Below are 23,596 nucleotides of genomic sequence, written 5' to 3'. Positions count from 1 at the left end.
TGAAAGGCTCGCCTTTGACCTGACTGACAGCTGCCTGGTGCCAAAAGCCTCTCCTCGGGTGGCATTTTGGAAAATGTTTGCAGGTCAGTGTTGTAACAGGGCAGGTGCATGAAGGCGTAGGTAACCGTTTGGGGCAAAAACCTGCATCACTAATAACTATGAGCATTAAGAAATGGGGTCAGCAAGGTTGCAGGATGTAAGAGCAATAGGCAAAAATTAGCTGTATCTCTATACACGAGTAATAAGTAAGCCAAATCAAAATGAAGAAAACAATTCCATGTATAACAGCATCAGAAAGAATAAAATACTTAGGAAAAAACTTTAACCAGCAAAGTGCAAGACCCACGCTGCAAAGTGCAAAACATCGTTGAAAGACGTTGAAGATCGAAATAAATGAAAGACGCCATGGTCACCGATCCGAGGACAGCATTATTAAATTTGTACTACTTCCCAAATTGATCTATGTTTGCAGTGCAATGCCTACCAAAATCCCAGCTGATTTCGTTCCGGAAACTGCCAAGCTCATTCTAAAATCCACATGGCAATTCAAGGGGCCCAGAATGACCAAAGCGATGTGGGTAAAGAGCAAAGTGGGAGGACTCACCCGTCCTGGTTTCCAAACCCAGTTCAAAGCTACTGCAATCACAGGGTGGTACTGGCATGAGAACATACACGGAAATCAACAGAACAGACCTGACAGTGCGGAAATAAATCCTCATATTTACGGTCTATCGACTTCCAACAAGGTGCCGCCGAGCAGAATTCAATGCGGAAAGAAGAGTCCTAAATGGTGCTGGGACGACTGCACACCCACACACAAAATAACAAAGCTGGACTCCTACCTACCTTGCACATCACATATGAAAAGTAACTCAAAGTGGATCAAAGAGCCAAGTGTGACAGCTAACGCCACACAATTCTTAGAAGAAAACACAGGAGTAAATCTTTAGGACCCTGTCCTAGGCAACGGTTTCTTACAAACAAGCAACCAAAGGAAAAACCAGGTAAACTGGACCCTGTAAAAATTAAAAATGTGTGTGCTTCAAAGAACACTATCAAGAAAGTGAAGAACAGCACACAGCATGGGGGGAAATATTTGCAAATCATTTATCTGGTAAAGGTCTAGTATCCAGAACATCCAGAATACACAAAGAACTCTTACAGCTCAATAATAAGATAACTAACTTTACTTTTTTGCTGTTCAGGGCCAAACCCATGGCCCATGGACGTTCCCAGGCTAGGGGTCGAACTGGAGCTACACGTGCCGGCCTGTGCCACAGCCACGGCAACGCGGGATCCGAGCCACATCTGCGACCTACACCACAGCTCCTGGCAAAGCCGGATCCTTAACCCATGGAGCGAGGCCAGGGATCCAACCCGCAACCTCATGGTTTCCAGTTGGATTTGCTTCCGCTGCGCCACGACGGGAACTCCAAAATAAGGGAACATTTCTTGCCTGTTGCTTTTTTTCTCCAAACTCTTCTCTACAAGTCCAGACAGACGGACTACATTTCCTTTCGGTGAACTGAGGAGACTGAGAAGAACTGAGGGCTGAATCATGTCATCACTGCCCTGAATGTACTGAAATCCTAACAGCTGAAGCTGAAAACCATCCAAAGAAGGCAGTGAACAAAACTTTAAAAACAGGGCAAACTCCAAAACTATCTGTGCTAGAATCCCAGGGCAGGCAGGGAAAACTGGGTCCTTGGCAGAAGGCAGTCAAAGAAATAAGCAGAGAGATCCTGACCCTGTTCCAACATGTTTGAGGGACTTGGGGACGAAGCACCCCCTTTCCCTAATCCACCTACACAGCTTCAGCAGCCATGAGAACATGACTCCCCACGGGAGGCTCCTCAATCCGAGACCTCTAACTGCACCACATGAACCCTCTCTCAGGGACAAAGGCTAAAGAATCCGAAATGGTGAACCTGTATCTTCATCAAAGCTCTGAGAATAGCCTTGAGGAAGAGTCCCTGGCAGTCGGGAACAGTGGAAGAAGCAAGCGCCGGGGAATCAGGCAGATCTGGAGTTGCATTCTGGATGTCACCTGCTGGGGAAGTCACTCGAGCAAGAAACATCTCTGAGTCTCAGGACCATTTACCTCATAAGGCAGTTGGAGGATTAAATGAAAGAGCACGTGCAACGCACCTGGCACAGGCTGGGCACAGAGTACGTGCTCAGCAGTAATGACGTCACAGCTGCACTGGCCAGTGGCCGGTGCAGATGGGGTGCCCAGGGGTGGCACGCCAGGAGTGCCAGAAGCAAGGAACTCTCACAGGGAAAAAGAACTCCCTGCTCTAAAGGTCCTAGTCACGTTAGAAACCAACGTCGGGATACAAGGCACAAAAAGCCACATTGCCACCATTTACCGCCTTTGACAAGGACCTGCGGAGCTGCATAGGAAATCACTGGAAGGCTCCTAAGCGGTTCTGCCACTTGTTAGTGGTGTGAATCTCGGCAAGTTATCCAACGTCTCCGAGTTGCCATTTCCTCATCCCCACAATGGGGATGATAATATCTGCGTCACGAGAGTTGCTGGGATGAGAACCCTGAGATATTATGTGAGGTAACACGTGCTCAGCACTGACTATATACCAAGCACTACTGTCTTCCTTGTACAGTAAGGAAAAGTACGGCATGGTGCCTGGGACAGAAGTACTTGTTAGGGGGCAGAGGAAGACTCGCTATGCTTCTGAGGGAAGGAAGATTTCTCGCGATACAGGGGGGAAGACGAGGAGGCAGCTGGGAGGAGAGGAGAGGAGAGAAGGTGCTGGAGTTCCCGTCGCTTGCTCAGCCGTTAACGAACCCAACCAGCATCCATGAGGACGCGGGACTGATCCCTGGTCTTGCTCAGTGGGTTAAGAGCCGGCGTTGCCGTGAGCTGTGGTGTAAGTCCCAGACATGGTTCGGATCCCGAGTCGATGTGCTTGTGGGGTAGGCCAGTGACTACAGCTCCCATTCAAGCCCTAGCCTCGGAACCTCCACATGCCACAGGTGTGGCCCTGAAACGGGGCGAGGGGGCGGGGGGGAGGTGAACACAGACATTCCAGAGGAACTGGTTGGTGCCCCTTCCTCAGGAATCTTTCCTAATGCATGACCCACTTTCTCCTTCGGCCCCCACCCACACCTGGCCACCCGGCTGCAGGGCTTTCACGTTTCCCCATCCACATCCATCTTTCTCCTTCCAGTGCAAACGTTTCTCAGGGACAAAGTCCCTGTCCTAGTCTTCTTCATACCCCAGCACTTACTACAGCGCTGACACTCAGTGGGCATGGCCCTCGGTAAATCACTGGGCATGAATTCGTGAACTTTCATCCACTGTGATTCCACAATGCATTTTCCCGTGTTGCCTACGTTACTCGGATTCTCATAAGGCACTCCCCGTGTTAGAAAATGTTCAGAAAATGTGCTGCGTTTAAGACCCTGTATTGATACTGCTACCACAACCTCCTGCTTTAGGGACCCAATGGGCCTGCTCTCAGATGTGTCAGTTCAAAAACAGAACAAAACGAAACACTGACCCTGGAGCTCCTTCCCCAAGGTCGGCACCAGCAAATTACCGAGGGGATGAGGGAGGCCACCACAGACAGGCATCCGCAGGAACTGATCCTCTAGCTCCAGACCACCCTCGACACCTGCATTAATTAACCTGAAATGAACTATGTGAAACTGGATTTCTGAATTCAGCGAAGGGAGTCTTTTCCAAAGCCAGGTTTAGAAGAAGCTCTTCACCTTAAGTCTAAAATGCCCATTCAGGCCCCTGAACATACCTGCTCTCATTCCCTGGAGTCACAGAGAAATCACAGAATGTCCTGGCTGCATGAGTATAAAACCCACATCTCCTACTGAAGAGCAGTCAGGAAAGAACGTATACAGAATTGTATATCCTTGTATGTATGTATTCTCTTTAAGGTTTCCACACTACAGCTGAACACAAACCACATCTTTTTCCGTATCTTGAAGGTTCCTATCGGCCAAGAGAATTCACGTTCCAGGTATGTACTTTCTGAACAATAATGTTCTGGGAGGTGGGGAGAGAAGGGCCTGCCTGCGGTGGGTGTTCGGGAATTCGTTCTGCTTTGCCACGTCAAAGAAGCTAATGGTTGAGGAAGCAGCCACACCTTTTGCTCCCTGAAGAATTCTGTGCTCAACTCAGTTATTGGCAGCTCTGTGTTGCGTACTCAGTTATAAGCAGCTAGGACTTTGCCCAGGAGCAGGAAGCAAAGTTAAATTCAAAAGGAGAATTCACGGACCATGCGCATACTGGAGCAGCGGGACTGGGATTAGCCATGGGATTCCGTGACAATGCTAACCTGGCTGTTTGCTTGGTGTGTCTGGTTGCCCATGCCCAAGACCAGTACTATGGAAAGGAGAGCATTTCATTGCTGAGTTAGACCCAGCTCTTGGCCTTTTTGTACCTTAGTTTCCTCACTTGGAAAATAAATACAGGGACCTCAGGACATCCTTTCTGGAATTCATACTGGACTTTGATTTTTTTTTTTCTTTTTCTTTTTTTGGCCGCCCCGTGGCATACGGAGTTTCCAGGCGAGGGATCAGATCCGAGCAGCAACTGCAGCAATGAAGGATCCTTAACCCACTGTGCTGGGCCAGGGCTCAAACCTACATCCCAATGCTCCTGAGATGCTGCTCATTGCTCCACAGCGGGAACGCCCATCTTAGGTTTTAATGCATAGGGTTCTTTTTACATGTATTCATCTTCTATTGCACTTACAACTTGTGTAAAAACTGCATTCCATGCCAGGCTTGAAACGTTCCAAAGCTCACTTCTGTGATTAAATTGCAACCAAGATTTCTACAAAAAAGACACAAGCAAAAGAAGAAAAACATTTATTCTGTCCGAACATTTAACCATTGGCACTAATTCTAATCTATACAGGATGACACATAACCTCAATACTCCCTCCACACATTAAAGAACTCTCACTGCGGAGGACATCTGCTCGGGAATTATACACATTCATGATTATTTACGTGGTGCATCAGATACAAAAGAGCAAAGGTGCAATAAATATTTGTGCTCGTGATCTTTATTTCCCCAGAGAAGGGCAGCACGCTTGACATTTGGGGCTGGATAGTTCTTTGCTGGGGGCTCTCCTGTACACTGCAGGATGTGTGGCAGCATCTCTGGCCTCGTTCCACTGGATGCCAGCAGTACATCTACCGTTCTGACAGCCAAAAATGTCTCCAGGCATTGCCAAATGTCGCCTGCGTGCAAAATCACCCTGGTTGAGAGCCACTGCTCTATGATTAGTCACTCCGATATGTGTAATAATTCCCAGGCTAATCTTTACTAGAGACAAAAAGAGATTTCCTCCATCGTTTTTGTAGCAATTTTAGTATTCCAAAATGAGTAACAAATTACTTTCATTAAACAAATAGTCTTTATAACAATTCCAACATAATGACGTTTATATTTGCAACTTACACATATTGCAAAAAAGGTAGCGATTCAAATGTACGTCTTTCAATAGATTGTATTTTGTTGCAGGATAAGTCCCTAGGAAAAGGAAAAGGAAAATAGCGCCTCAATTAGCTACTACATTTCCAATTAGTAGGAATAACCAGTAGAGCTTAGAATGATACCAATGAACAAGCAGCTTTTGTCTCAACGCTAAACCTTAGGAAATGTGACTTGAGCCTTCCAGAGCCCCTAACCCTCTCTTCACCTCTCTTAAGTGTCACACCTTCACGAGCTTCATAAGCAAAATATACAACTATGGACCTTGATAGATCTTCGAGGTAAGCTTTCCCAAGAGCAGAAGACTTGATTAGATGACCTTTCATGGTCTCGTCGAAGTCTAGATGATGAGCTCAAAGTTTTAATCTCCACAAGTAATTTCTTACAGTAAAAGGAATATTCTTACATTTACACCCCTCCCAGTTTCATCGTGTTTTTCTAGGCCAATTCAACACCAGAAGAAATCAAAGATATCCTTCTTGGGAGCTCCCATCGTGGCTCAGGGGAAACACATCTGACCGGCATCCAGGAAGATGCGGGTTCCATCCCTGGCCTCACTCAGTGGGTGAAGGAGCTGAGCTGCGGTGTAGGTCACAGACACGGCTGGGATCTGGCCTTGCTGTTGTAGTCTGGAGGCTGCAGCTCCAATTCGACCCTTCAAACCCTAGCCTGGGGAATTCCCTATGCCACAGGTGTGGCCCTTAAAATAAAATAAAATAAAATAAAATAAAATAAAATGAAATAAAATAAAATAAAATAAAAACATATCCTTCGATACAACTTGAAAGGAAGGTACTCCTCTCGTTAACATGTAACTCCAAACTAACCCAGTACTGTACTTTTTTTTTCATACTGACTTTCACTTGAAAATACTCACTGTTGACCGTAGTAGCTATCTTACGTCCTAACGATTCCAGCTTAGTCTCTCATTTCATCTGGGGGGGTATAACTGTCTTCTGACTGGTGTTTGCATCACTAGTCTCTCCCTTTCTAAGCCATCCTGTACACAATCGCCACATTAACTCTACACAGGTGATTCTCAAATATCAGCATCATTTGGGAACTTACTGAAGATACAAATACTCACCGCTACTCTGGACCAATTGAATCGGTAACTATGGGGATGGAGCTTGCGGGGTTTTTTCCCTTTCTTTTCGTCTTTCCAGGGCCGCACACACGGCATATGGAGGTTCCCAGGGTAGGGGTCCAAGAGCAGGTACGGCTGCCAGCCTACACCACAGCCACAGCAATGCGGGATCCGAGCCTCGACTGTGACCCACACCACAACTCATGGCAAAGCCAGATCCTTAACCCACTGAGCAAGGCCAGGGATCGAACCTGCACCTCATGGATGCTAGTCGGGTTCGTTAACCGCTGAGCCAGGACGAGAACTCCCTGGAGCTTGTGTTTTAACAAGCCTCCAACGGATTGACTCTGTTGTAGGCTAAAGATTGTTCTAGAGCTCTGCTCTGGTAACGTGACAGGGCGGGTTATCCTTGGCTCAGCCTCCCAAACCCTAGAGGATCTGGCTCTAATCGCCCACTCTCCCACTTGTACTCTACAGGTACTCAACAGTATTTTTCCCGTGTTTTGCCTTTCTCCCACTTGCCTTTGCAAGCTTATTCTTCCCACGATGTCTCATGATACCCAAGGGCCTTTCCCGGTCTCATTTAAACAGCACTGTTTTTGTAAACAGTTATCTCCCCTGATCCAATTTTTTGGATCTTTTTTCCCTCTTCCATGCACCAAAACAACTCATAGCACTCACCGCCCTGATCCATTTCTTCTTTGGAAGATAGCCTCTTTTGCATCCCAGTTCCTCTCAGCATAAACACCATGAAAGTTTGGACTAGATCCTGCTCGTGTGCATTGTCTTATTTTTCTTTTTTGCTTTTTAGGGCCGAACCCGCAGCATATGAAGGTTCCCAGGCTAGGGGTCTAATCGGAGCTACAGCTGCCAGCCTACGCCACGGCAACTCCAGATCCTAGCCCGGTCTGTGACCTACATCACAACTCACAGCCAAGCAAGAGCCTTAACCTGCTGAGCAAGGCCAGGGATCGAACCCGCAACCTCACGGTTCCTAGTCAGATTCCTTTATGTGGCGCCATGACGGGAACTCCTTGTCTCTCCTTTTTAAGCCAATGCATGGACATAAAGCAAATGCTAATATTTACAAAATAAACATACATCTGGGGAGTAAATAAGAGAAATAGGGAGGAAATGACTGCTTTAAAAGAAGTGCAGTTTTCTTACTTCATGGCTCCCTCTTCGGGCCTCTACAGCACCCTGTCATCCTTCAGTGCTTCTCTAGTACGGTCTGCACTTACATGTGTATTTTTCTGGTGAGATCGTGAGTGGCTAGAAGGAATCCTGTCTTACCCACCCTTATGTTTACCACACTAGGCACAGGGCCTGACACATCCTTTTTCGGCTTTTTTATAGATTGGTTTTGTTTTTTGTTTTTTTGCCTTTTCTAGGGCCACTCCTGCGGCATGTGGAGGTTCCCAGGCTAAGGGTCCAATCGGAGCTGTAGCCACCGGCCTACACCACAGCCACAGCAACGCCAGATCCGAGCCGCGTCTGCACCTACACCACAGCTCATGGCAATACCGGACCCTTAACCCAATGAGTGAGGCCAGGGATCGAACCCGAAACCTCACGATTCCTAGTTGGATTTGTTAACCACTGAGTCATGACAGGAACTCCAACTTAATGTGTTCTTGACAATACTATTTACATAATTCATCTGCTTAAATATTGAAATGTTCATTTAGGTTCGATTTCCAAAATTATGAGTTCGTGGCATTTGTATTCATCTACGTGCTCTATAATTTCTTGTCCTATAGGTGACAAGTTGAGAGGTTAACTTTAATTCCTCTTGTCTTACTACACTAACTTTTTCAAACCTTTCTATAAAAGCCAGATATTTAGGATTTGCAGGCCACATACAGTTTGTTGCATATTTCTCTTTCTTTCTCTCTCACTTTTTTTCATTCACAGCCCTTTAAAAATCGTCCTCAACTTGTGGACTCTATAAATAAAAGTGGACCAAGGGCCAGATTTGACCCATGGATCCTAAACTCAATTTTAATGGATGATAGAGGAACACTTCTAAGGTTCATGTGCCTGTGTATAATGTCTCAGGCCTCATTACCACTCTTCCTCTACAACCAAAGGGTGTTTTTCTATTTACATCTTATCTCGATAATTAAAAAAATTTAAATGCCCGGCAGATATTTAACTAGAGATGGGCTGGGGCCCTACGCAGACTTACAGAATTGTAGAATTTTCTGGCTGGAAGAAATTGTTGAGATGATCTATCTAGAAACCATTAATTACTTTATAGATACTCTACTGTATAGAGAAGAACTCATAAGTACATATGATTAACTAATTAACTTACAAATACCGGAGGGACAGCAAGCCTTCAAAGGAATCCTTATGTAACTCGGTCAAAGCATTATCCCTGAGAATTCTGAAAAATGAAAAGGTTATTTCTGGATCAAAATGCAAAATAACTACAACTATTTACTACATAGGACCGACTCCCAGATGGGGGAAAACATGGGTAATGGTGACACCTAAACGCCATAATACTTTTTTTTTTTTTTAATATCTTTTCAGGGCCATACTAGTGGCACATGGAGGTTCCCAGGCTAGTAGTCAAATCAGAACTGTAGCTACACGAGAGCTACAGCAATGCCGGATCCGAACCGCGTCTGTGACCTACGCCACAGCTCATGGCAACGCCGGATCCTTAACCCACTGAGCAAGGCCAGGGATCAAACCTGCAACCCCATGGTTCCTAGTCGGATTGGTAACCACTGAGCCACGATGGGACTCCCCTAATTCTTTTCTATTTATTTATTATTATTATTTTTTTAAATGGTTATGGCCACACACAGGCTAGGAATTGAATCTGAGTGGCAGCTGCCACCTACGCCATGGCTGCGCCAAATACTGGATCCTTTAACCCACTGTGCCTGGCCGGGGATCAAACCCTCACCTCTCAGACACCTGAGCCACTGCAGTAGGACTCTTAACCCACGGTGCCACAGCAGGAACTCCCACCCCCATTGTTTTAAAATGATTTTTATTTTTTCCATTATAATGGATTTACAGTGGTCTGTCAATTCTACTCTACAGCAAAGTGAACCAGTCATACACACATGTATTCTTTTTCTCACATTAGCCTCCATCATGTTCCCTCACAACCCAATTCTTATTTAACTTAGGGATGGTGATCTCTGCTCTGTTTAATATAATTTATTTTCAAAAAATTTTTTGACTGTGCCCACAGCATGTGGAAGTTCTCAGGCCAGGAATCAAATCTGCACCACAGCTGTAATCAGAACCACTGCAGTGATAACGTCAGATCCATAACTGCTAGGCCACCAGGGAACTCCCTGCTCTTGTTTTCATTTCAGCCTTTCTTCTCATGCCCTCCTTTGTGTCCTTCTCTCCCTCCCCTGCTCTCTCTCTCCCCCCTCCCTCCCCCCCATTATCTCTCTCTCTCTCTCTCTCTCGCACATACACCCCAACCCATCCACTCTTCCCACCAAATCACATAGTTAACGTCTACTCTTTAGATCACAAAGTCTCTGTTAGAGTTCAGCTCTGGTTGGCATCAACCTTGCAGAGCTGGTTGTGCTCCTTGCTGGGGCCTGCCGCCTCCGCCTCCGCCTCCGCATCCTGGTTCAGCTGGCGGGGGCGTCGGGTGACCCCAAGGCTGCTCAGGGGCTGAGTGTAGGACTGGGAGTTCTGGGGCGAGTGTGGGATAAGGAAGAGCACCTGCCGGGACCCCTTGCTCCCGAGGCAGAGCTGAGAGTCCTGGGGAAAGAGTCCTGCTGCAGAGCTAGCAGGAGCCTCAAAAAGACAGCAACTTTTGCCTGACCGGCAGGAACTGCAGAACCCAAAGGACTGACAGTGGGAAACCCAGAGGAGATGGGATTAAGATGGCAGAATAGAAGGACTGGAGCTCAACTTCTCTCCTAAAAACAACAAAATTACAACCAAATGCTGAGCAATCTTCAACCAAATGGACTGGAAACGTTCCAAAAGATATCCCACTCCAGAAGACAAAGAGGAGGCCACATCAGGAGGCAGGAGGGGCGATTATGCCATAGAAGCAACCCCATACCTCCCGGGTGGGACGCCTCACAGACTGGAAAGGAACTGGTTCACAGAGACTCACCCACACAAGTGAGAGTTCTGAGCCCCACGTCAAGTCCCCATGCCTGGGGATCTGGCATTGGAGAAAGAGCTCCCCAAGCATCTGGCACTGAAGGCCAGTGGGGCTTGTGTGCAAGAGCTCCACGGGACTGGGGGAAACGGAGACCCCATTCTTAAAAGGCACACACAGACTTCCGCCTGCGCTGGGTCCCAGGGAAGAGCAAAAGCTCCAGAGGACTCTGGGTCAGACCTGACTGCAGTTCTTGGAGAATCTCCTGGAAAAACAGGGCATGAATGTGGCTTGTTGTGGGGGAAGGACATTGGAAGCAAAGCTCTTGGGAATATTCATCAGCAGGTGTTCCTCTGGAGGTGGCCATTTGGGAAAAATCTGGACCCGCCCATCAGCACTGAGAAGCCCCAAGCCAAACTACAATCCAGGTGGGATCACAGCCCCAGCCATCATTGGTAAACAGGCTGCCTAAAGACACCCCAGGCACAAAGCCTCTGCCTCTAATCTCACCCAGAGACAAAGCCCCACCCACCAGAGGGATAGGAATCAGCTCCACCTACCAGTGGGCAGGCACCACTCCTTCCCATCAGGAAGCCTACAGCAAGCCCCCAGACCAACTTCACACACAAGGGGGGCAGACACCAGAAGTGAGAGAGGCTACAACTCTACCATCTGTAAAAAGGTCACCACACCAAAAACCTATAAAAAGGAAAAGACAGCCAAATATACTCAGAGAAGGGAGAAAGAAAAAAAAAAAAAAACAGAAAAACAGCCAAGTGATCAGGAGATTCTCAGCCTCCAGGAAAAAGACTTTAAACTGCTGATGCTGAAGATGATGCAAGACATTGGAAATACACTGGAGGCGAAGATGGACAATTTACAACAATCACTGAGCAAAGAATTACAAGATATAAAACTTAAGCAAGAAGAGATGCAAAATACAATTAACTGAAATAAAAAATTCACTTAGAAGCAGCCAACAGCAGATTACAGGAGGCAGAAGAATGAATAAGCCAGGTGGAGGACAGACTAGTGGAAATCGCTGATGCAGAACAGAAAAGAGAAAAAAGACGGGAAACAAATGAAGAGAGGCTCAGAGAAATCTGGGACAATGTTAAATGCACCAACATCCGTATCACAGGGGTGCCAGAAGGAAAAGAGAGAGAGAAAGGGACAGAAAAAACATTCAAAGAGATAATAGCCGAAAACTTCCCTAACACGGGAAAGGACCCACTCACTCAAATCCAGGAAGCACCACGAGTACCATATAAAATAAACCCAAGGAGGAACACCCCGAGACACATACTAATCAAACCGACCAAAATTAAAGACAAAGAGAAAAGACTGAAAGCAGCCGGGGAAAAGAAACAAATAACATACAAGGGAACCCCGATAAGGCTATCGGCAGATTTCTTAGCAGAAACTCTGCAGGCCAGAAGGGAGTGGCATGACATACTTAACGTGATGAAAGGAAAAAACCTCCAACTGAGACTACTTTACCCAGACAGGCTCTCATTCAGATTTGAAGGAGAAATCAAAAGCTTCACAGAGAAGCAAAAGCTAAGAGAATTCAGCAACACTAAACCAGCCTTACAACAAATACTAAAGGAACTTCTCTAGGCAGGAAAGAAAAGGCCGCAACCAGAAACAAAAATACCACAAATGACAAGGCTCACCAGTAAAGGTATAATATACAGTAAAGATACGAAATCATCCACACACAATTATGCCACCAAAGTCAGAATTGGTGAGAAGACGAGGGTACGGAAGCAGGACACTGGAGATGCACTTGCAATTAAGAGACCAACAACGTAAAACAACCTCGCATATGTTTAGACTCTCCTATCAAAACTTCACAGCAGCTGCAAATCAAAAATCTACAACTGATACACAAACAAATAAGAAAAACCAACTCAAATGCAACACTAAAGATCGTCATCAAACCGCAAGAGGAGAGAACAAGAGAAGAAGGGAAGAAAAAAGAGCAACAAAAACAAATCCAAAGCAATTAATACAATGGCAATAAGAACACACATACCAATAATTACCTTAAATGTTAATAATGGACTAAACGCCCCAGCCAAAAGACACAGACTGGCTGAATGGATACAAAAACAAGACCCACATATATGCTGTCTTCAAGAGACCCTCTTCACTCCCAGGGACACATACAAATCAAAAGCGAGAGGATGGAAGAAAATATCAAAAGAAGCCGGAGTAGCACTACTCATATCGGACAAAATAGACCTTAAAATGAAGACTATTTTAAGAGACAAGGAAGGTCACTACCTAATCATCAAAGGATCAATCCAAGAAGAAGACATATAACAATTCTAAATATCTACACACCCGACATAGGATCACCACAATATGTAAGGCAACTGCTAACAACCTTAAAAGGACAAACCGACAATAACACAATCACAGTGGGGGACTTTAACACCCCACTTACAGCAATGGACACATCATCCAGACAGAAAATCAATAAGGAAACACAGGCCCCGAATGAAGCCTTAGACCAGATGGACTTAATAGGACATGCCACCCAAAAGCAACAGAATACACATTCTTCTCAAGTGCACATGGAACATTCTCTAAGACTGATCACATCCTGGGCTACAAATCAAGCCTCGGTAACTTTAAGAAAACTGAAATCACGTCAAGCGTCTTTTCCCACCACAACGCTCTATGGCTGGAAATCAACAACAAGAAAAAAACTGCAAAAACCACAAACACGTGGAGACTAAACAACACGCCACTAAACTACCAATGGATCACTGAAGAAATCAAAGAGGAAATTTAAAAATACCTAGAAGCAGATGACAACAAAGATACGACACTCTAAAACCCATGGGGTGCAGCAAAAGCCGTTCTGAGAGGAAAGTTTATAGCAATACAAGCCTACCTCGGGAACCAAGAAAAAGCTCAAACAAACAAGCTAACTTTATATCTAAAGCAGCTCGAGAGAGAACAGACAAGACCTAAAGTTAGTACAAGGACAGAAATCTAAAGACCAGAGCAGAAATCAATGAAATAGAAACAAAGAAAACCACAGAAAAGATCAATCAAACGAAAAGCTGGTTCTTTGAAAAGATCAACAAAATCGATAAACCCTTAGCCAGACTTATCAAGAAAAAAAGAGAGAGGACTCAAAGCAATAAAATTAGAAATGAAAAAGGAGAAGTAGGAGTTCCCGTCGTGGCGCAGTGGTTAACGAATCCGACTAGGAACCATGAGATTGCGGGTTCGGTCCCTGCCCTTGCTCAGTGGGTTAACGATCCGGCATTGCCGTGAGCTGTGGTGTAGGTTGCAGACGCGGCTCGGATCCCGCGTTGCTGTGGCTCTGGCGTAGGCCGGTGGCTACAGCTCCGATTCAACCCCTAGCCTGGGAACCTCCATATGCCACGGGAGCGGCCCAAGAAATAGCAACAATAACAACAACAACAGCAACAACAACAACAACAACAACAACAACAACAAAAAGACAAAAAGACAAAAAAAAAAAAAAGAAAAAGGAGAAGTAACAACGCACATCACAGAAATACAAAGGATCATAGGAGACTACTATACGCAACTATACGCCGATAAAACGGAAAACCTAGAAGAAATGGACACATTCTTAGAAAAGCACAATCTTCCAAGACTAAACCAGATGAAACAGAAAAGATGAACGGACCCATCACAAGTCCTGAAATGGAAACTGTGATTAAAAACACTTCTCCAATAAACAAAAGTCCAGAACCAGGAGGCTTCACAGGCAAATTCCATCAAACACTTAGAGAAGAGCTAACACCTATCCTTCCGAAACTATTCTAAAAGATGGAAGAGGAAGGGACACTCCCAAACTCATTCTATGAGGCCACCATCACCCTGATACCAAAACCAAAGATACCACACAAAAAAAGAAAACCACAGGACAATTTCATTGAGGAACACAGATGCAAAAATCCTCAACAAGATACCAGCAAACCGAATCCAGCAATACATTCAAAAGGATTGTACCTCATGATCAAGTGGGATTTATCCCAGGGATGCAAGGGTTCTTCAGTATCCACAAATCAATCAGTGTGATACACCGCATTAACAAACTGAAGAATAAAAACCGTATGACCCTCTCAATAGACGCAGAAAAAGCCTGTGACAAAACACAACACCCATTTCTGATAGAAAAAACAAAACAAAACAACCTTCAGAAAGTGGGCACAGAGGGAACCTACCTCAACACAATAAAGGTCATATATGACAAACCCAGAGCTAACATCATCATTCTCAGTGGTGAAAAGCTGAAAGAATTCCCACTGAGATCAGGAACAAGACAAGGATGTCCGCTCTCGCCACTACTATTCAACATCGTTTTGGAAGTCCCAGCCACAGCAATCAGAGAAGTAAAAGAGATAAAAGGAATCCAAACTGGAAAGGAAGAAGTAAAACTATCACTATGCGCAGATGACACGATACTATACCTAGAGAATCCTAAAGACTACCAGAAAACTGTTAAAGAGCTCATCAATGAACCTGGCAAAGTCGCAGGATATAAAATTAATATACAGAGCTGCCCTTCTCTTCTCTTTTCCCAAACCATATTGCGAAGCCCCATACAGAACTACAGGAGGGTTAGGGCTGCATATGAAGTCCTTTGATTTTTTGCCCACGTTAAATTTTTTTAAAAAGCTAAAATGTGGGAGTTCCCATCATGTCTCAGCAGTTAGCAAACCCGACTAGCATCCATGACCACGCAGGTTCGATCCCTGGCCTTGCTCGGTCGATTAAGGATCTGGCATTGCCATGAGCTGTGGTGTATATTGCAGATGCGGCTCGGACCCTGTGTTGCTGTGGCTGTGGTGCAGGCTGGCGGCCACGGCTCCGATTGGACCCCTAGCCTGGAAACCTCCCTGCGCCACAGGTGTGACCCTCAAAAGACAAAACAAACAAACAAACAAAAACGAAAATGTGCCCCAAATATACCTAACTGTTCAGTTTAATAATTACAAAACAAATCCTCTCGTGTAACACCATTCCCGTCAAGAAAGAAGACCACCAGCATCCCTTTGTTTTTCTATATATTTTAATTTTTACACCCTTGAAATTCTACACTTATGTATAAAATCTCAATCTTTTGAGACAAGAATCCCTTGAGAATGTCATAAGCGCAATGGTCCTTTTCCCTAGGAAACTGAACTTTCTTGAATACATGCAAAGGTATGCAAGCAATTTCCATTTGTGGGCGATCCTTCTATGGCAGAGGTCTGTGAATAGAGTAGACTGAATTCAGAGGGCCGCACTTGGATGGGAAATCAAATTACATCCCAATTTTCACAAACCTCTAGCGAAAATGAGCATTTCCTTCCACTGTGAATGTAGGCAACAAACCACAGTGGACAGCAACACGGTGAATTTGGTCCCCAGGAGAAATCACAGATCATTTCATATCACACATTTGTTGCAGATCTTTTTTTTTTTTACACACATCCTAATGAACATGGCAGCAGTTGCATGTACCGGTGCATGTAAGGAACCCAAAACACAGTGGCTATGAAGTAAACGGTGGCTGTAATACAGCCCAGTGGTTCGACATAGGAGCTCAGGGTTCCAAAGGCCTTGGTTCAAACGTTGGCTCCCCCACTTCATAAAAAGAGAGACCTGAGCCAACATGCTTCATTTCGCCAAGACTCAGCTTCTTCATGGGGATAATGATACCTTCCCCCACTGGGCTGTAGTGAGGAGCGCATGAACCACCGGAACCACATAATGGGCTTAGGACCCTGTCTGGCACCGTCAACAGGCCCATACATGCAACTCCCACTACTACTGTTACTTCCCAACAATGCAAACCTCCTCCTAAGTGAGGTCTGTTTCCTGATTTTTCCTTTTCCCTGGTTCATGTCAGATAAACCACATAAATCTTAGGAAGCATATTACCTTTAAATCTTGATTGTACGTGTGCTCCCCCACCCCCACCCCCACAAGACTCTCATCCTCTCAATGCCTCTGTTAATACTTCTCTTGCACATATCTTGAACTATCATTTATTCTCATCGCTGCCCTGCAGTTATAGTAGTTAGTAGCCCTACCACTGTACCTTGGGCTTTGAGTTAAGCGTAGCATATTTATTACACTATCATTAATTTTATTTGTTGCCCCCCCCTCTTTCTAGGACTGTACCCATGGCTAGGGGTCAAATCAGGGCTGTAGCTGCTGGCCTACACCACAGTCACAACAACACAGGATCCAAGCAGCATCTGAGACCTACACCACAGCCCTCGGCAACGCCAGATCCTTAACCCACTGAGCAAGGACAGGGATCGAACCTGCGTTCTCATGGACGCTAGTCAAATTCGTTTCTACTGAGCTCGCCAGGAACTCATTAGTTGAATATATATCATTAATTTGAAAAGTATTATGAAAACCATTTCAATATAATTGGTTTCCTTTGTCTTTCTAGATACTTGAACTTATTATACATTTATTGACTGATTTTTTTTAATAGAAATTTATTGTCTCTCAGTTCTGTAAGTGAGAAGTCTGAGACCAAGATGTTGGCAGGGCCACGCCCTCTCTGAAGTTCCTAGAAGGATCTGTTCCAGTCCCCTCTCCTGATTGCTCATAGTTCCTTGACTTGTGGTAGCATAACTCCAGGGTTCATGTGGGTTTTGTTGTTGTTGTTGTTGTTGTTGTCTTTTTAGGGCCGCACCCATGGCACATGCAGTTCCCAAGCTAGGGGTTGAATCAGAGCTGCAGCCGCCAGCCACAGCCACAGCAACGTCAGATCCACGCTGCGTCTGCGACCTACACCATAGTTCACGGCAACGCCAGATCCTTAACCCACTGAGTAAGGCCAGGGATCAAACCCGCATCCTCATGGATACTAGGCGGGTTTGTTACTGCTGAGCCACAATGGGAACGCCTTACCTTATTATACAGTTAAAAACATTACCCCAAGGACAGAGCTTCTATAGATTGCCAATGAGATATACGTGGGGACTGGGGGTAGGTTAAGAAATCCTGCCCTGGGGAACCAGTGACCCCAAGTTAGGAACCTCTGTTTATAAGATACAAACCTCAAGCTAATTTAGAAATCCTCAAACCTCACTAGATTCATGTTATAGTGTACCGACTCCCAAACATGTGCTTTTTAAATACTGTAAATTTCAATTTAGTTTTTTAAATCATGTAGCATATATATATATATATATATATATATATATATATATATACTCACCTGGCTCAAAATTCCAAAGGTATGGAGGACACAATCCAAGGTTTTGCTCTGACCCCTGACCCTCAGGCTACCAGCACGCTCCACTCCCCAGAGGAAACTAACGTTATCTATCTCTTGTGCCAAATGACTTTCATTTTTCTTACAAGTTTGAGAAATAAAATCTCCAAGTCAGATACCATCATGGACAATAAAAACTACATATAATGTTTAGGAAACCTGTCAATTAAAAAAAATTAGAGTTCCCATTGTGGCTCAGCAGGTTACGAACCCACCATAGTGTCTGTGAGGATGCGGGTTCAGGCCCTGGCCCTGCTCAGTGGGTTGAGGATCCAGTGTAACTGTGAGGTGCAGTGTAAGTCGCAGGTACAGCTCAGATCTCATGTTGCTGTGGCTGTGGCGTAGGCCTGCGGCTACAGCTCCAATTCAACCCCTAGCCTGGGAACTTCCATAAGCTGTGGGTATGACCCTAAGGAAGAAAGAAAGAAAGAAAGAAAGAAGGAGGGAAGGAGGGAAGGAGCAAAGGAGGGAGGAAAGAGGGTAGGAGGGAAGGAAGGAAGGAAGGAAGAGAAAGACAGACAGACAGACAGACACACACACACACACACATAGAATTTCAGTTAATAGATTGCTTTGAAATATGGAGAGGGAAATACTTTTCTCACAGCTTCCGACCTCAAAACTCTGGACCAAGAAGGACCTTACAATGGAAGATGTTATATTCATATTTGGAGAGAATATACTCACAGTGTCTCAACCCACTGGAATGCCTTCCATGTATTCCCATCAATGTAAGAAATAGCGTTTCCTTGGAAATCTCTGTGAAGAAACACAGTTCATAACTTTAATAGGCAGCAAAAGAATAAAGAGGATAAGTAAGAGAATCATGGCCACCTTGTGGGGACTATTCAAATGCAGAAAGGACCAGCTTTCTAATTTCCGCAGCTTCCAAGGGGGCACCGTTAGTAAAGACACAATGCGAGGCCACTGGCACCAACAATGAGGCATTACCTCGGAACCTGACTTCCTATCTGTCCGATTCCTTGGATAGATAATGCCAATTACACTGAATGTAAGTTTTTTTTCCCCCAGTCACCTCAAATGACTCCTTCTGGGCATTCCTGTCATGGCTCAGCAGAAACAAATCCGACTAGTATCCACGAGGTTGCAGGTTCGATCCCTGGCCTCGCTCAGTCCATTAAGGATCTGGCGTGCGCCGCGTAGGTCGCAGACACGGCTTGGATCTAGCATTGCTTTGGCTGTGGCACAGAACGGTGACTGTAGCCCTGATTCGACCTCTAGCCTGGGAACTTCCACGTGCCGCAGGTGTGGCCCTAAGAAGCAAAATAAATAAATAAATAAATAAAAACTGAAATGACTCCTTCTACAAATCAATGAGAACAAAACAGCAAAAATGTATCAGTACCAGCAAAACAAAGAAATCCTAAGTCAGGCAACACCCACGCTTTGGCTCAGTGGCCTCTGAATCTCTCCAGGTATTAGAAGGGTAAAGGCAGTCAGAAATTAGAGGGACCAGTACGGAAATCTCGCTCAGACATATTGCACAGGAAAAAGCACACTGAACAAGGAGGAAAGTCATGAGCTCATTGGGGAAAAACAAAAAGGAAAGAGACTGGAAGGTAAGACATACATCCAAAGAGTAACGGGAGTTTTCTTATGCATGGGGTGGGATAAGTCCAAACAGATACCTGTAGGCCCATCTGCCTAGGGGACAGTTCCACTCAAACAGAAGCCTCCTGACTGCTTTATGCTCACCAGTACCCGAGGCCCAAAACTCCGCTCGCCTCCCTCCAACGGGTTCTCCTTCCAGACTGCTGTGTTTCCACCGGTTACACCATCCCTCGCATCAACATACGAGATTTTCCCTTTCCTGGACTCCCCGCCCCAGCTCCAGTCAACCGCTAAATCTTGGCAGTTCTTCCTTCGTGGTGCTCTCAGCAGTTCCTTTCTACTCCCATCACAACCACTCCAACTGCTCACTTTACTCCTAGATTTCACTGCAGCATTCACTTTGGTCTCCCTGAATTCACCTTTTCCCCTCTAGATCACTCTGCATATGGAACCGAAAATAATCCTCTTGTTTCCATCATCTGTGCCTCTTGCTTAGAAACTTTCCATGGTACCCGTATCTTAAGGGCGTTAACTTCCAAACCTGCGTGGCCGACAGTCAAGGGTTTTCCATAATCACATCTTTCGCTGTTGCCTGACCCAATCTTGGCAGCCAGACGGATCGATGAAATCCTGATCGCCGAGACAGCCACACTGAGGCCTGAACTGTACCCACTACTTTTTCTCTAACAACTCACAGCTAATCTTTAAGTCCCAGCTAAAGTTTCAGCTTATCCATGCAGCTTTCCTGACCGCTGCAGTGAGGAACGGTGCTGGATGCGTTACAGTACCTTTCTATAGCTCTTCTAACACCTCATTATATATCGCCGCCCTTTTAAAGGCATATTCCTCTTCTTCCCACACATCATTGTCCTGTTCTGGAGATAACGCCATACCTCCGTGGCTCTCACAGTATTTAGCCCTGATTTGGCACAAAATGGGTACCATATAGAGAAAGCCAGGTGACAAAGATGCCTTCGAGATATAACAGAGGGACTGAATAATCATAATAGCTAACAATTGGGAGTTCCCTTCGTGGCTCAGCGGTTAACGAACCCGACTGGTATCCATGAGGATGAGTGGGTTAAGGATCCGGGGTTGCCGTGAGCTGCACTATAGGACTCAGACATGGCTCAGATCCTGCATCGCTGTGGCTGTGCTGTAGGCTGACAGCTGGAGCTCTGAATCGACCCCTAGCCAGGGAACTTTCACATTATGTGGGTGCAGCCACAGGAAAAAAATAGCTAACAATCAAATATACGCTAGGCACTAACATGAAAGCTTCACCTGTCTTTACTCATCTAAACTGCCCAACACGTCTGGATTCTGTGAGATGGTGACTATCATAATTCCCATTTTGCAGATGCGGAAAGTAAGTCAAAAAGCTAATAAATGACTGACCTGGGTTCAAACCCACAAAGTCTGGTTCCAGAATCCCCACTCTTAAGCCCTTTGTTGTATTCTCACCCATGACATGGGGAAAGGGACACGTTACTGTGAAGAGGATGGAGCAAAGGCAGGAGAAGAGGAGATATTAACGAACTAATGGGGTAAAAAATGGAGAAGGAGAAAGAATAAGGGCAATCATATGGAACAGACTGGAGAAGAGGGAACAACAGTGAAAAAATGAAGATAGGGAATCGCTGACAAACAAAAAGTGAAAACAGAAAGTCAGTCAACACGGGCTGGGGAGATGAGAAAGACCTGGAAGAGAGGCTGCCATGCCAGGCGGGATGCAGAGAACAAATGAGGAAAGGCAATTCGTGGAATTCCGTCGTGGCTCAGAGGAAACGAAGCTGACTAGCATCCATGAGGACGCAGGTTCCGTCCCTGGCCTCGCTCAGTGGGTTAAGGACCCGGTGTTGCCATGAGCTGTGGTGTAGGTCGCAGACGCAGCTCAGATCTGGCGTTGCTGTGGCTGTGGTGTAGGCCGGCAGCACCAGCTCCAATTACACCCCTAGCCTGGGAACCTCCATACACCACCGCTGGGCACCCCCCCCCCCAAAGAAAAAAAACAAACCATTCTTACAAGACGGTGAAGGTGTGGTTGTAGCTCTTGGGCCCTAGAACAGGCACACTGCGGAGCCTCTGATTTGGGCTGAGTCCAGTGCACGACAGCGTCTCATTTCTGCAGGTGCACAGCTCACATATGTCGACGTGCTCTGTGACGACATTCTGTTCTGACTGCTCCTTTTCTGGGGGGTATTGGGCGGAGTGCACCACCGAAGACTGCGCAGAAGGAAGGATTGTCTCAGTTGACCCTGGTTGAGAAGTTATGCTAACAGGTGGAGCTGTGACTTGAGTCAGGCCTGGGTAAGGAAGTGTCACCGCAGGGTATTCTGGAGCGGGAGATGTCGTCTCTTGCAGGACTGTAGAAGGTTCAGCCTCTGCAGTAGGGTGTAGAGTGGTGGTAGGCTCCTGACTTTGATCCTCACTTGGAGCTGGAACTGTCACCTCCTGATGCAATGGCTCTGGAGGCTGAGGTGGGGTCTCTTGCTCGGTTGGAGAAGGTTCAGCCTCCACACCGGATCCTGTAGTTTCAGTCAGTTCCACAGGTTGAACTGTGACTTGAGTCAGGTCTGCATGTGGACGTGTCGCCTCAGGGTGTTCTATAGGGGGAGCTGTAGTCTGCTGCAGGCCTGTAGAATGTTCAGCCTCTGTGCTGGGTTCTGCAGTTGTGCTAGGCTCCTGGTTCACAGGCTTACCTGTGACACTGGGTGACGTTGGAAGCTCAGCCTGACCCTGATGTGGTGTTAGAACTGTTTGGCTCTGACTTACGGGAGGCTGGGTTAGGGTCTCCTGCGTGGCTGGAGAAGGTTCCTCCTCCTTCGTGGGTTCCGTCGTTATGCTAAGTCCCAGGTCCAGAGGCTGAACCGTGACTTCAGTCAAGGTTGGATGCTGATGCTGAACCTGCTCTGGACGTGGAAGCGTCCCCTCAGTGGGGTTTGGAGGGGGAGTTGTAGGATGCTCAACCTCCGTGGTAGGTTCTGGAGTCACAGTAAGCACCACGTCCAAAGGCTGAACCGGGGGGTTGGGCAATGTTGGATGTGGAGCTTGGTCCTGACCTGGAGCTGCATTCGTCGCAGACTGATACAATGGAGGCTGGACCACAACCTCTTTAGTGGCTCCAGAGTCTGAGCTGGGGTCTCCTGCGTGGCTGCAGAAGGTTCATCCCCCTTAGCGGGTTCTGCACTTATGGTCAGTTCCAGGTCTGAAGGTTGAACTGTGACTTCAGTCAGGTATGGACGCTGAGCCTGAAGCTGCTCTGGATGTGGAAGTGTCGCCTCGAGGTATGCTGGAGGAGCTGTCGTCTGCTGCAGGACTGTGGGATGGTCAGCCTCCATAGCAGGTTCTGGAGGTTTAACTGTGACACTCGGCGGAGCCTGGTCCTGTCCAAGCGTCGGAACCGTCATCGCAGGATGCACTGGACTTTGTGCCTCCACCTCCTTAGGTGGCTCTGGAGGCTGAGGCGGGGCCCCCTGCTGGGCTGGAGACGGGTCCGTCTCTTTGAGGGGTTCCAAAAGCTCCTGCTGGATCGAGGAAGCCTCTGTATGCCCAGGGGACTGCAGAAGTTCGGGGAGGGGCCCTTGAGAGGCTAAAAATGGCTCCACCTTCTCGGGAGGCTCTGACGGCTGAGCCTGAAGCTCCTGCTGTGTGGCAGAAGGTTCTCCCTCCTTCGGGGGCTGCAGAGATGCAGCTGGGGCCCCAAGGGGAACGGGAGACTGAGCTGGGGCCTCCTCCTGGACTAAAGAAAGCTCCATTCCCCCAGGGGGATCTAGAGTCTGAGCAGGGCCCTCCTGCTGCACTGGAGAGGTTTCCACCTCCTTAGTGGGCTCTAGAGTTAAGACAAGCGCCAGATCCAAAGGTTTCCCTGTGGCACTAGACAACCCTGGACGTTGCGCTTCACCGGGACCTGGAGGTGAGAACGTCGCCTCTTCATTTACTGAAGGCTGAGCTTCGACCTCTGCAGAGGCCTCTGGAGGCTGAGTTGGGTGCTCCTGATGGCTGGGAGCAGGTTCGGTTTCCTCAGGAACCTCTTCAGGCCGAGCTGGGGCTGAATGCTGACCTGAAAACTCCTGCTGGCCTGAC

The 23,596-nt window shown here is 46.6% G+C and overlaps 1 protein-coding gene across 1 annotated transcript in view; it reads right to left on the bottom strand.

Moving 5' to 3' along the window:
• LOC102158372 (leucine-rich repeat-containing protein 37A3-like) overlaps positions 1–22,626 on the bottom strand; it is a 37,185-nt gene extending 14,559 nt beyond the window's left edge. Inside the window, exons 1-4 of the mRNA XM_021082301.1 lie at positions 21,537–22,626; positions 18,626–18,697; positions 5,447–5,518; positions 4,733–4,813 (exon numbers count right to left, since the gene is read on the bottom strand). Of these exons, the coding sequence (XP_020937960.1) occupies positions 4,733–4,752 (20 nt within the window). The 5' untranslated portion in view covers positions 4,753–4,813; positions 5,447–5,518; positions 18,626–18,697; positions 21,537–22,626. The remainder of the gene's footprint in view (positions 1–4,732; positions 4,814–5,446; positions 5,519–18,625; positions 18,698–21,536) is intronic.
• Between the last annotated feature and the right edge of the window lie 970 nt (positions 22,627–23,596).

The sequence above is a fragment of the Sus scrofa genome, unplaced genomic scaffold (genome assembly GCF_000003025.6).
Source record: "Sus scrofa isolate TJ Tabasco breed Duroc unplaced genomic scaffold, Sscrofa11.1 Contig622, whole genome shotgun sequence".
Classification (NCBI taxonomy): Eukaryota; Metazoa; Chordata; class Mammalia; order Artiodactyla; family Suidae; genus Sus; species Sus scrofa.
Note: the sequence above shows the minus strand (reverse complement) of the source record. Positions and strands in the feature narration are given on the sequence as shown.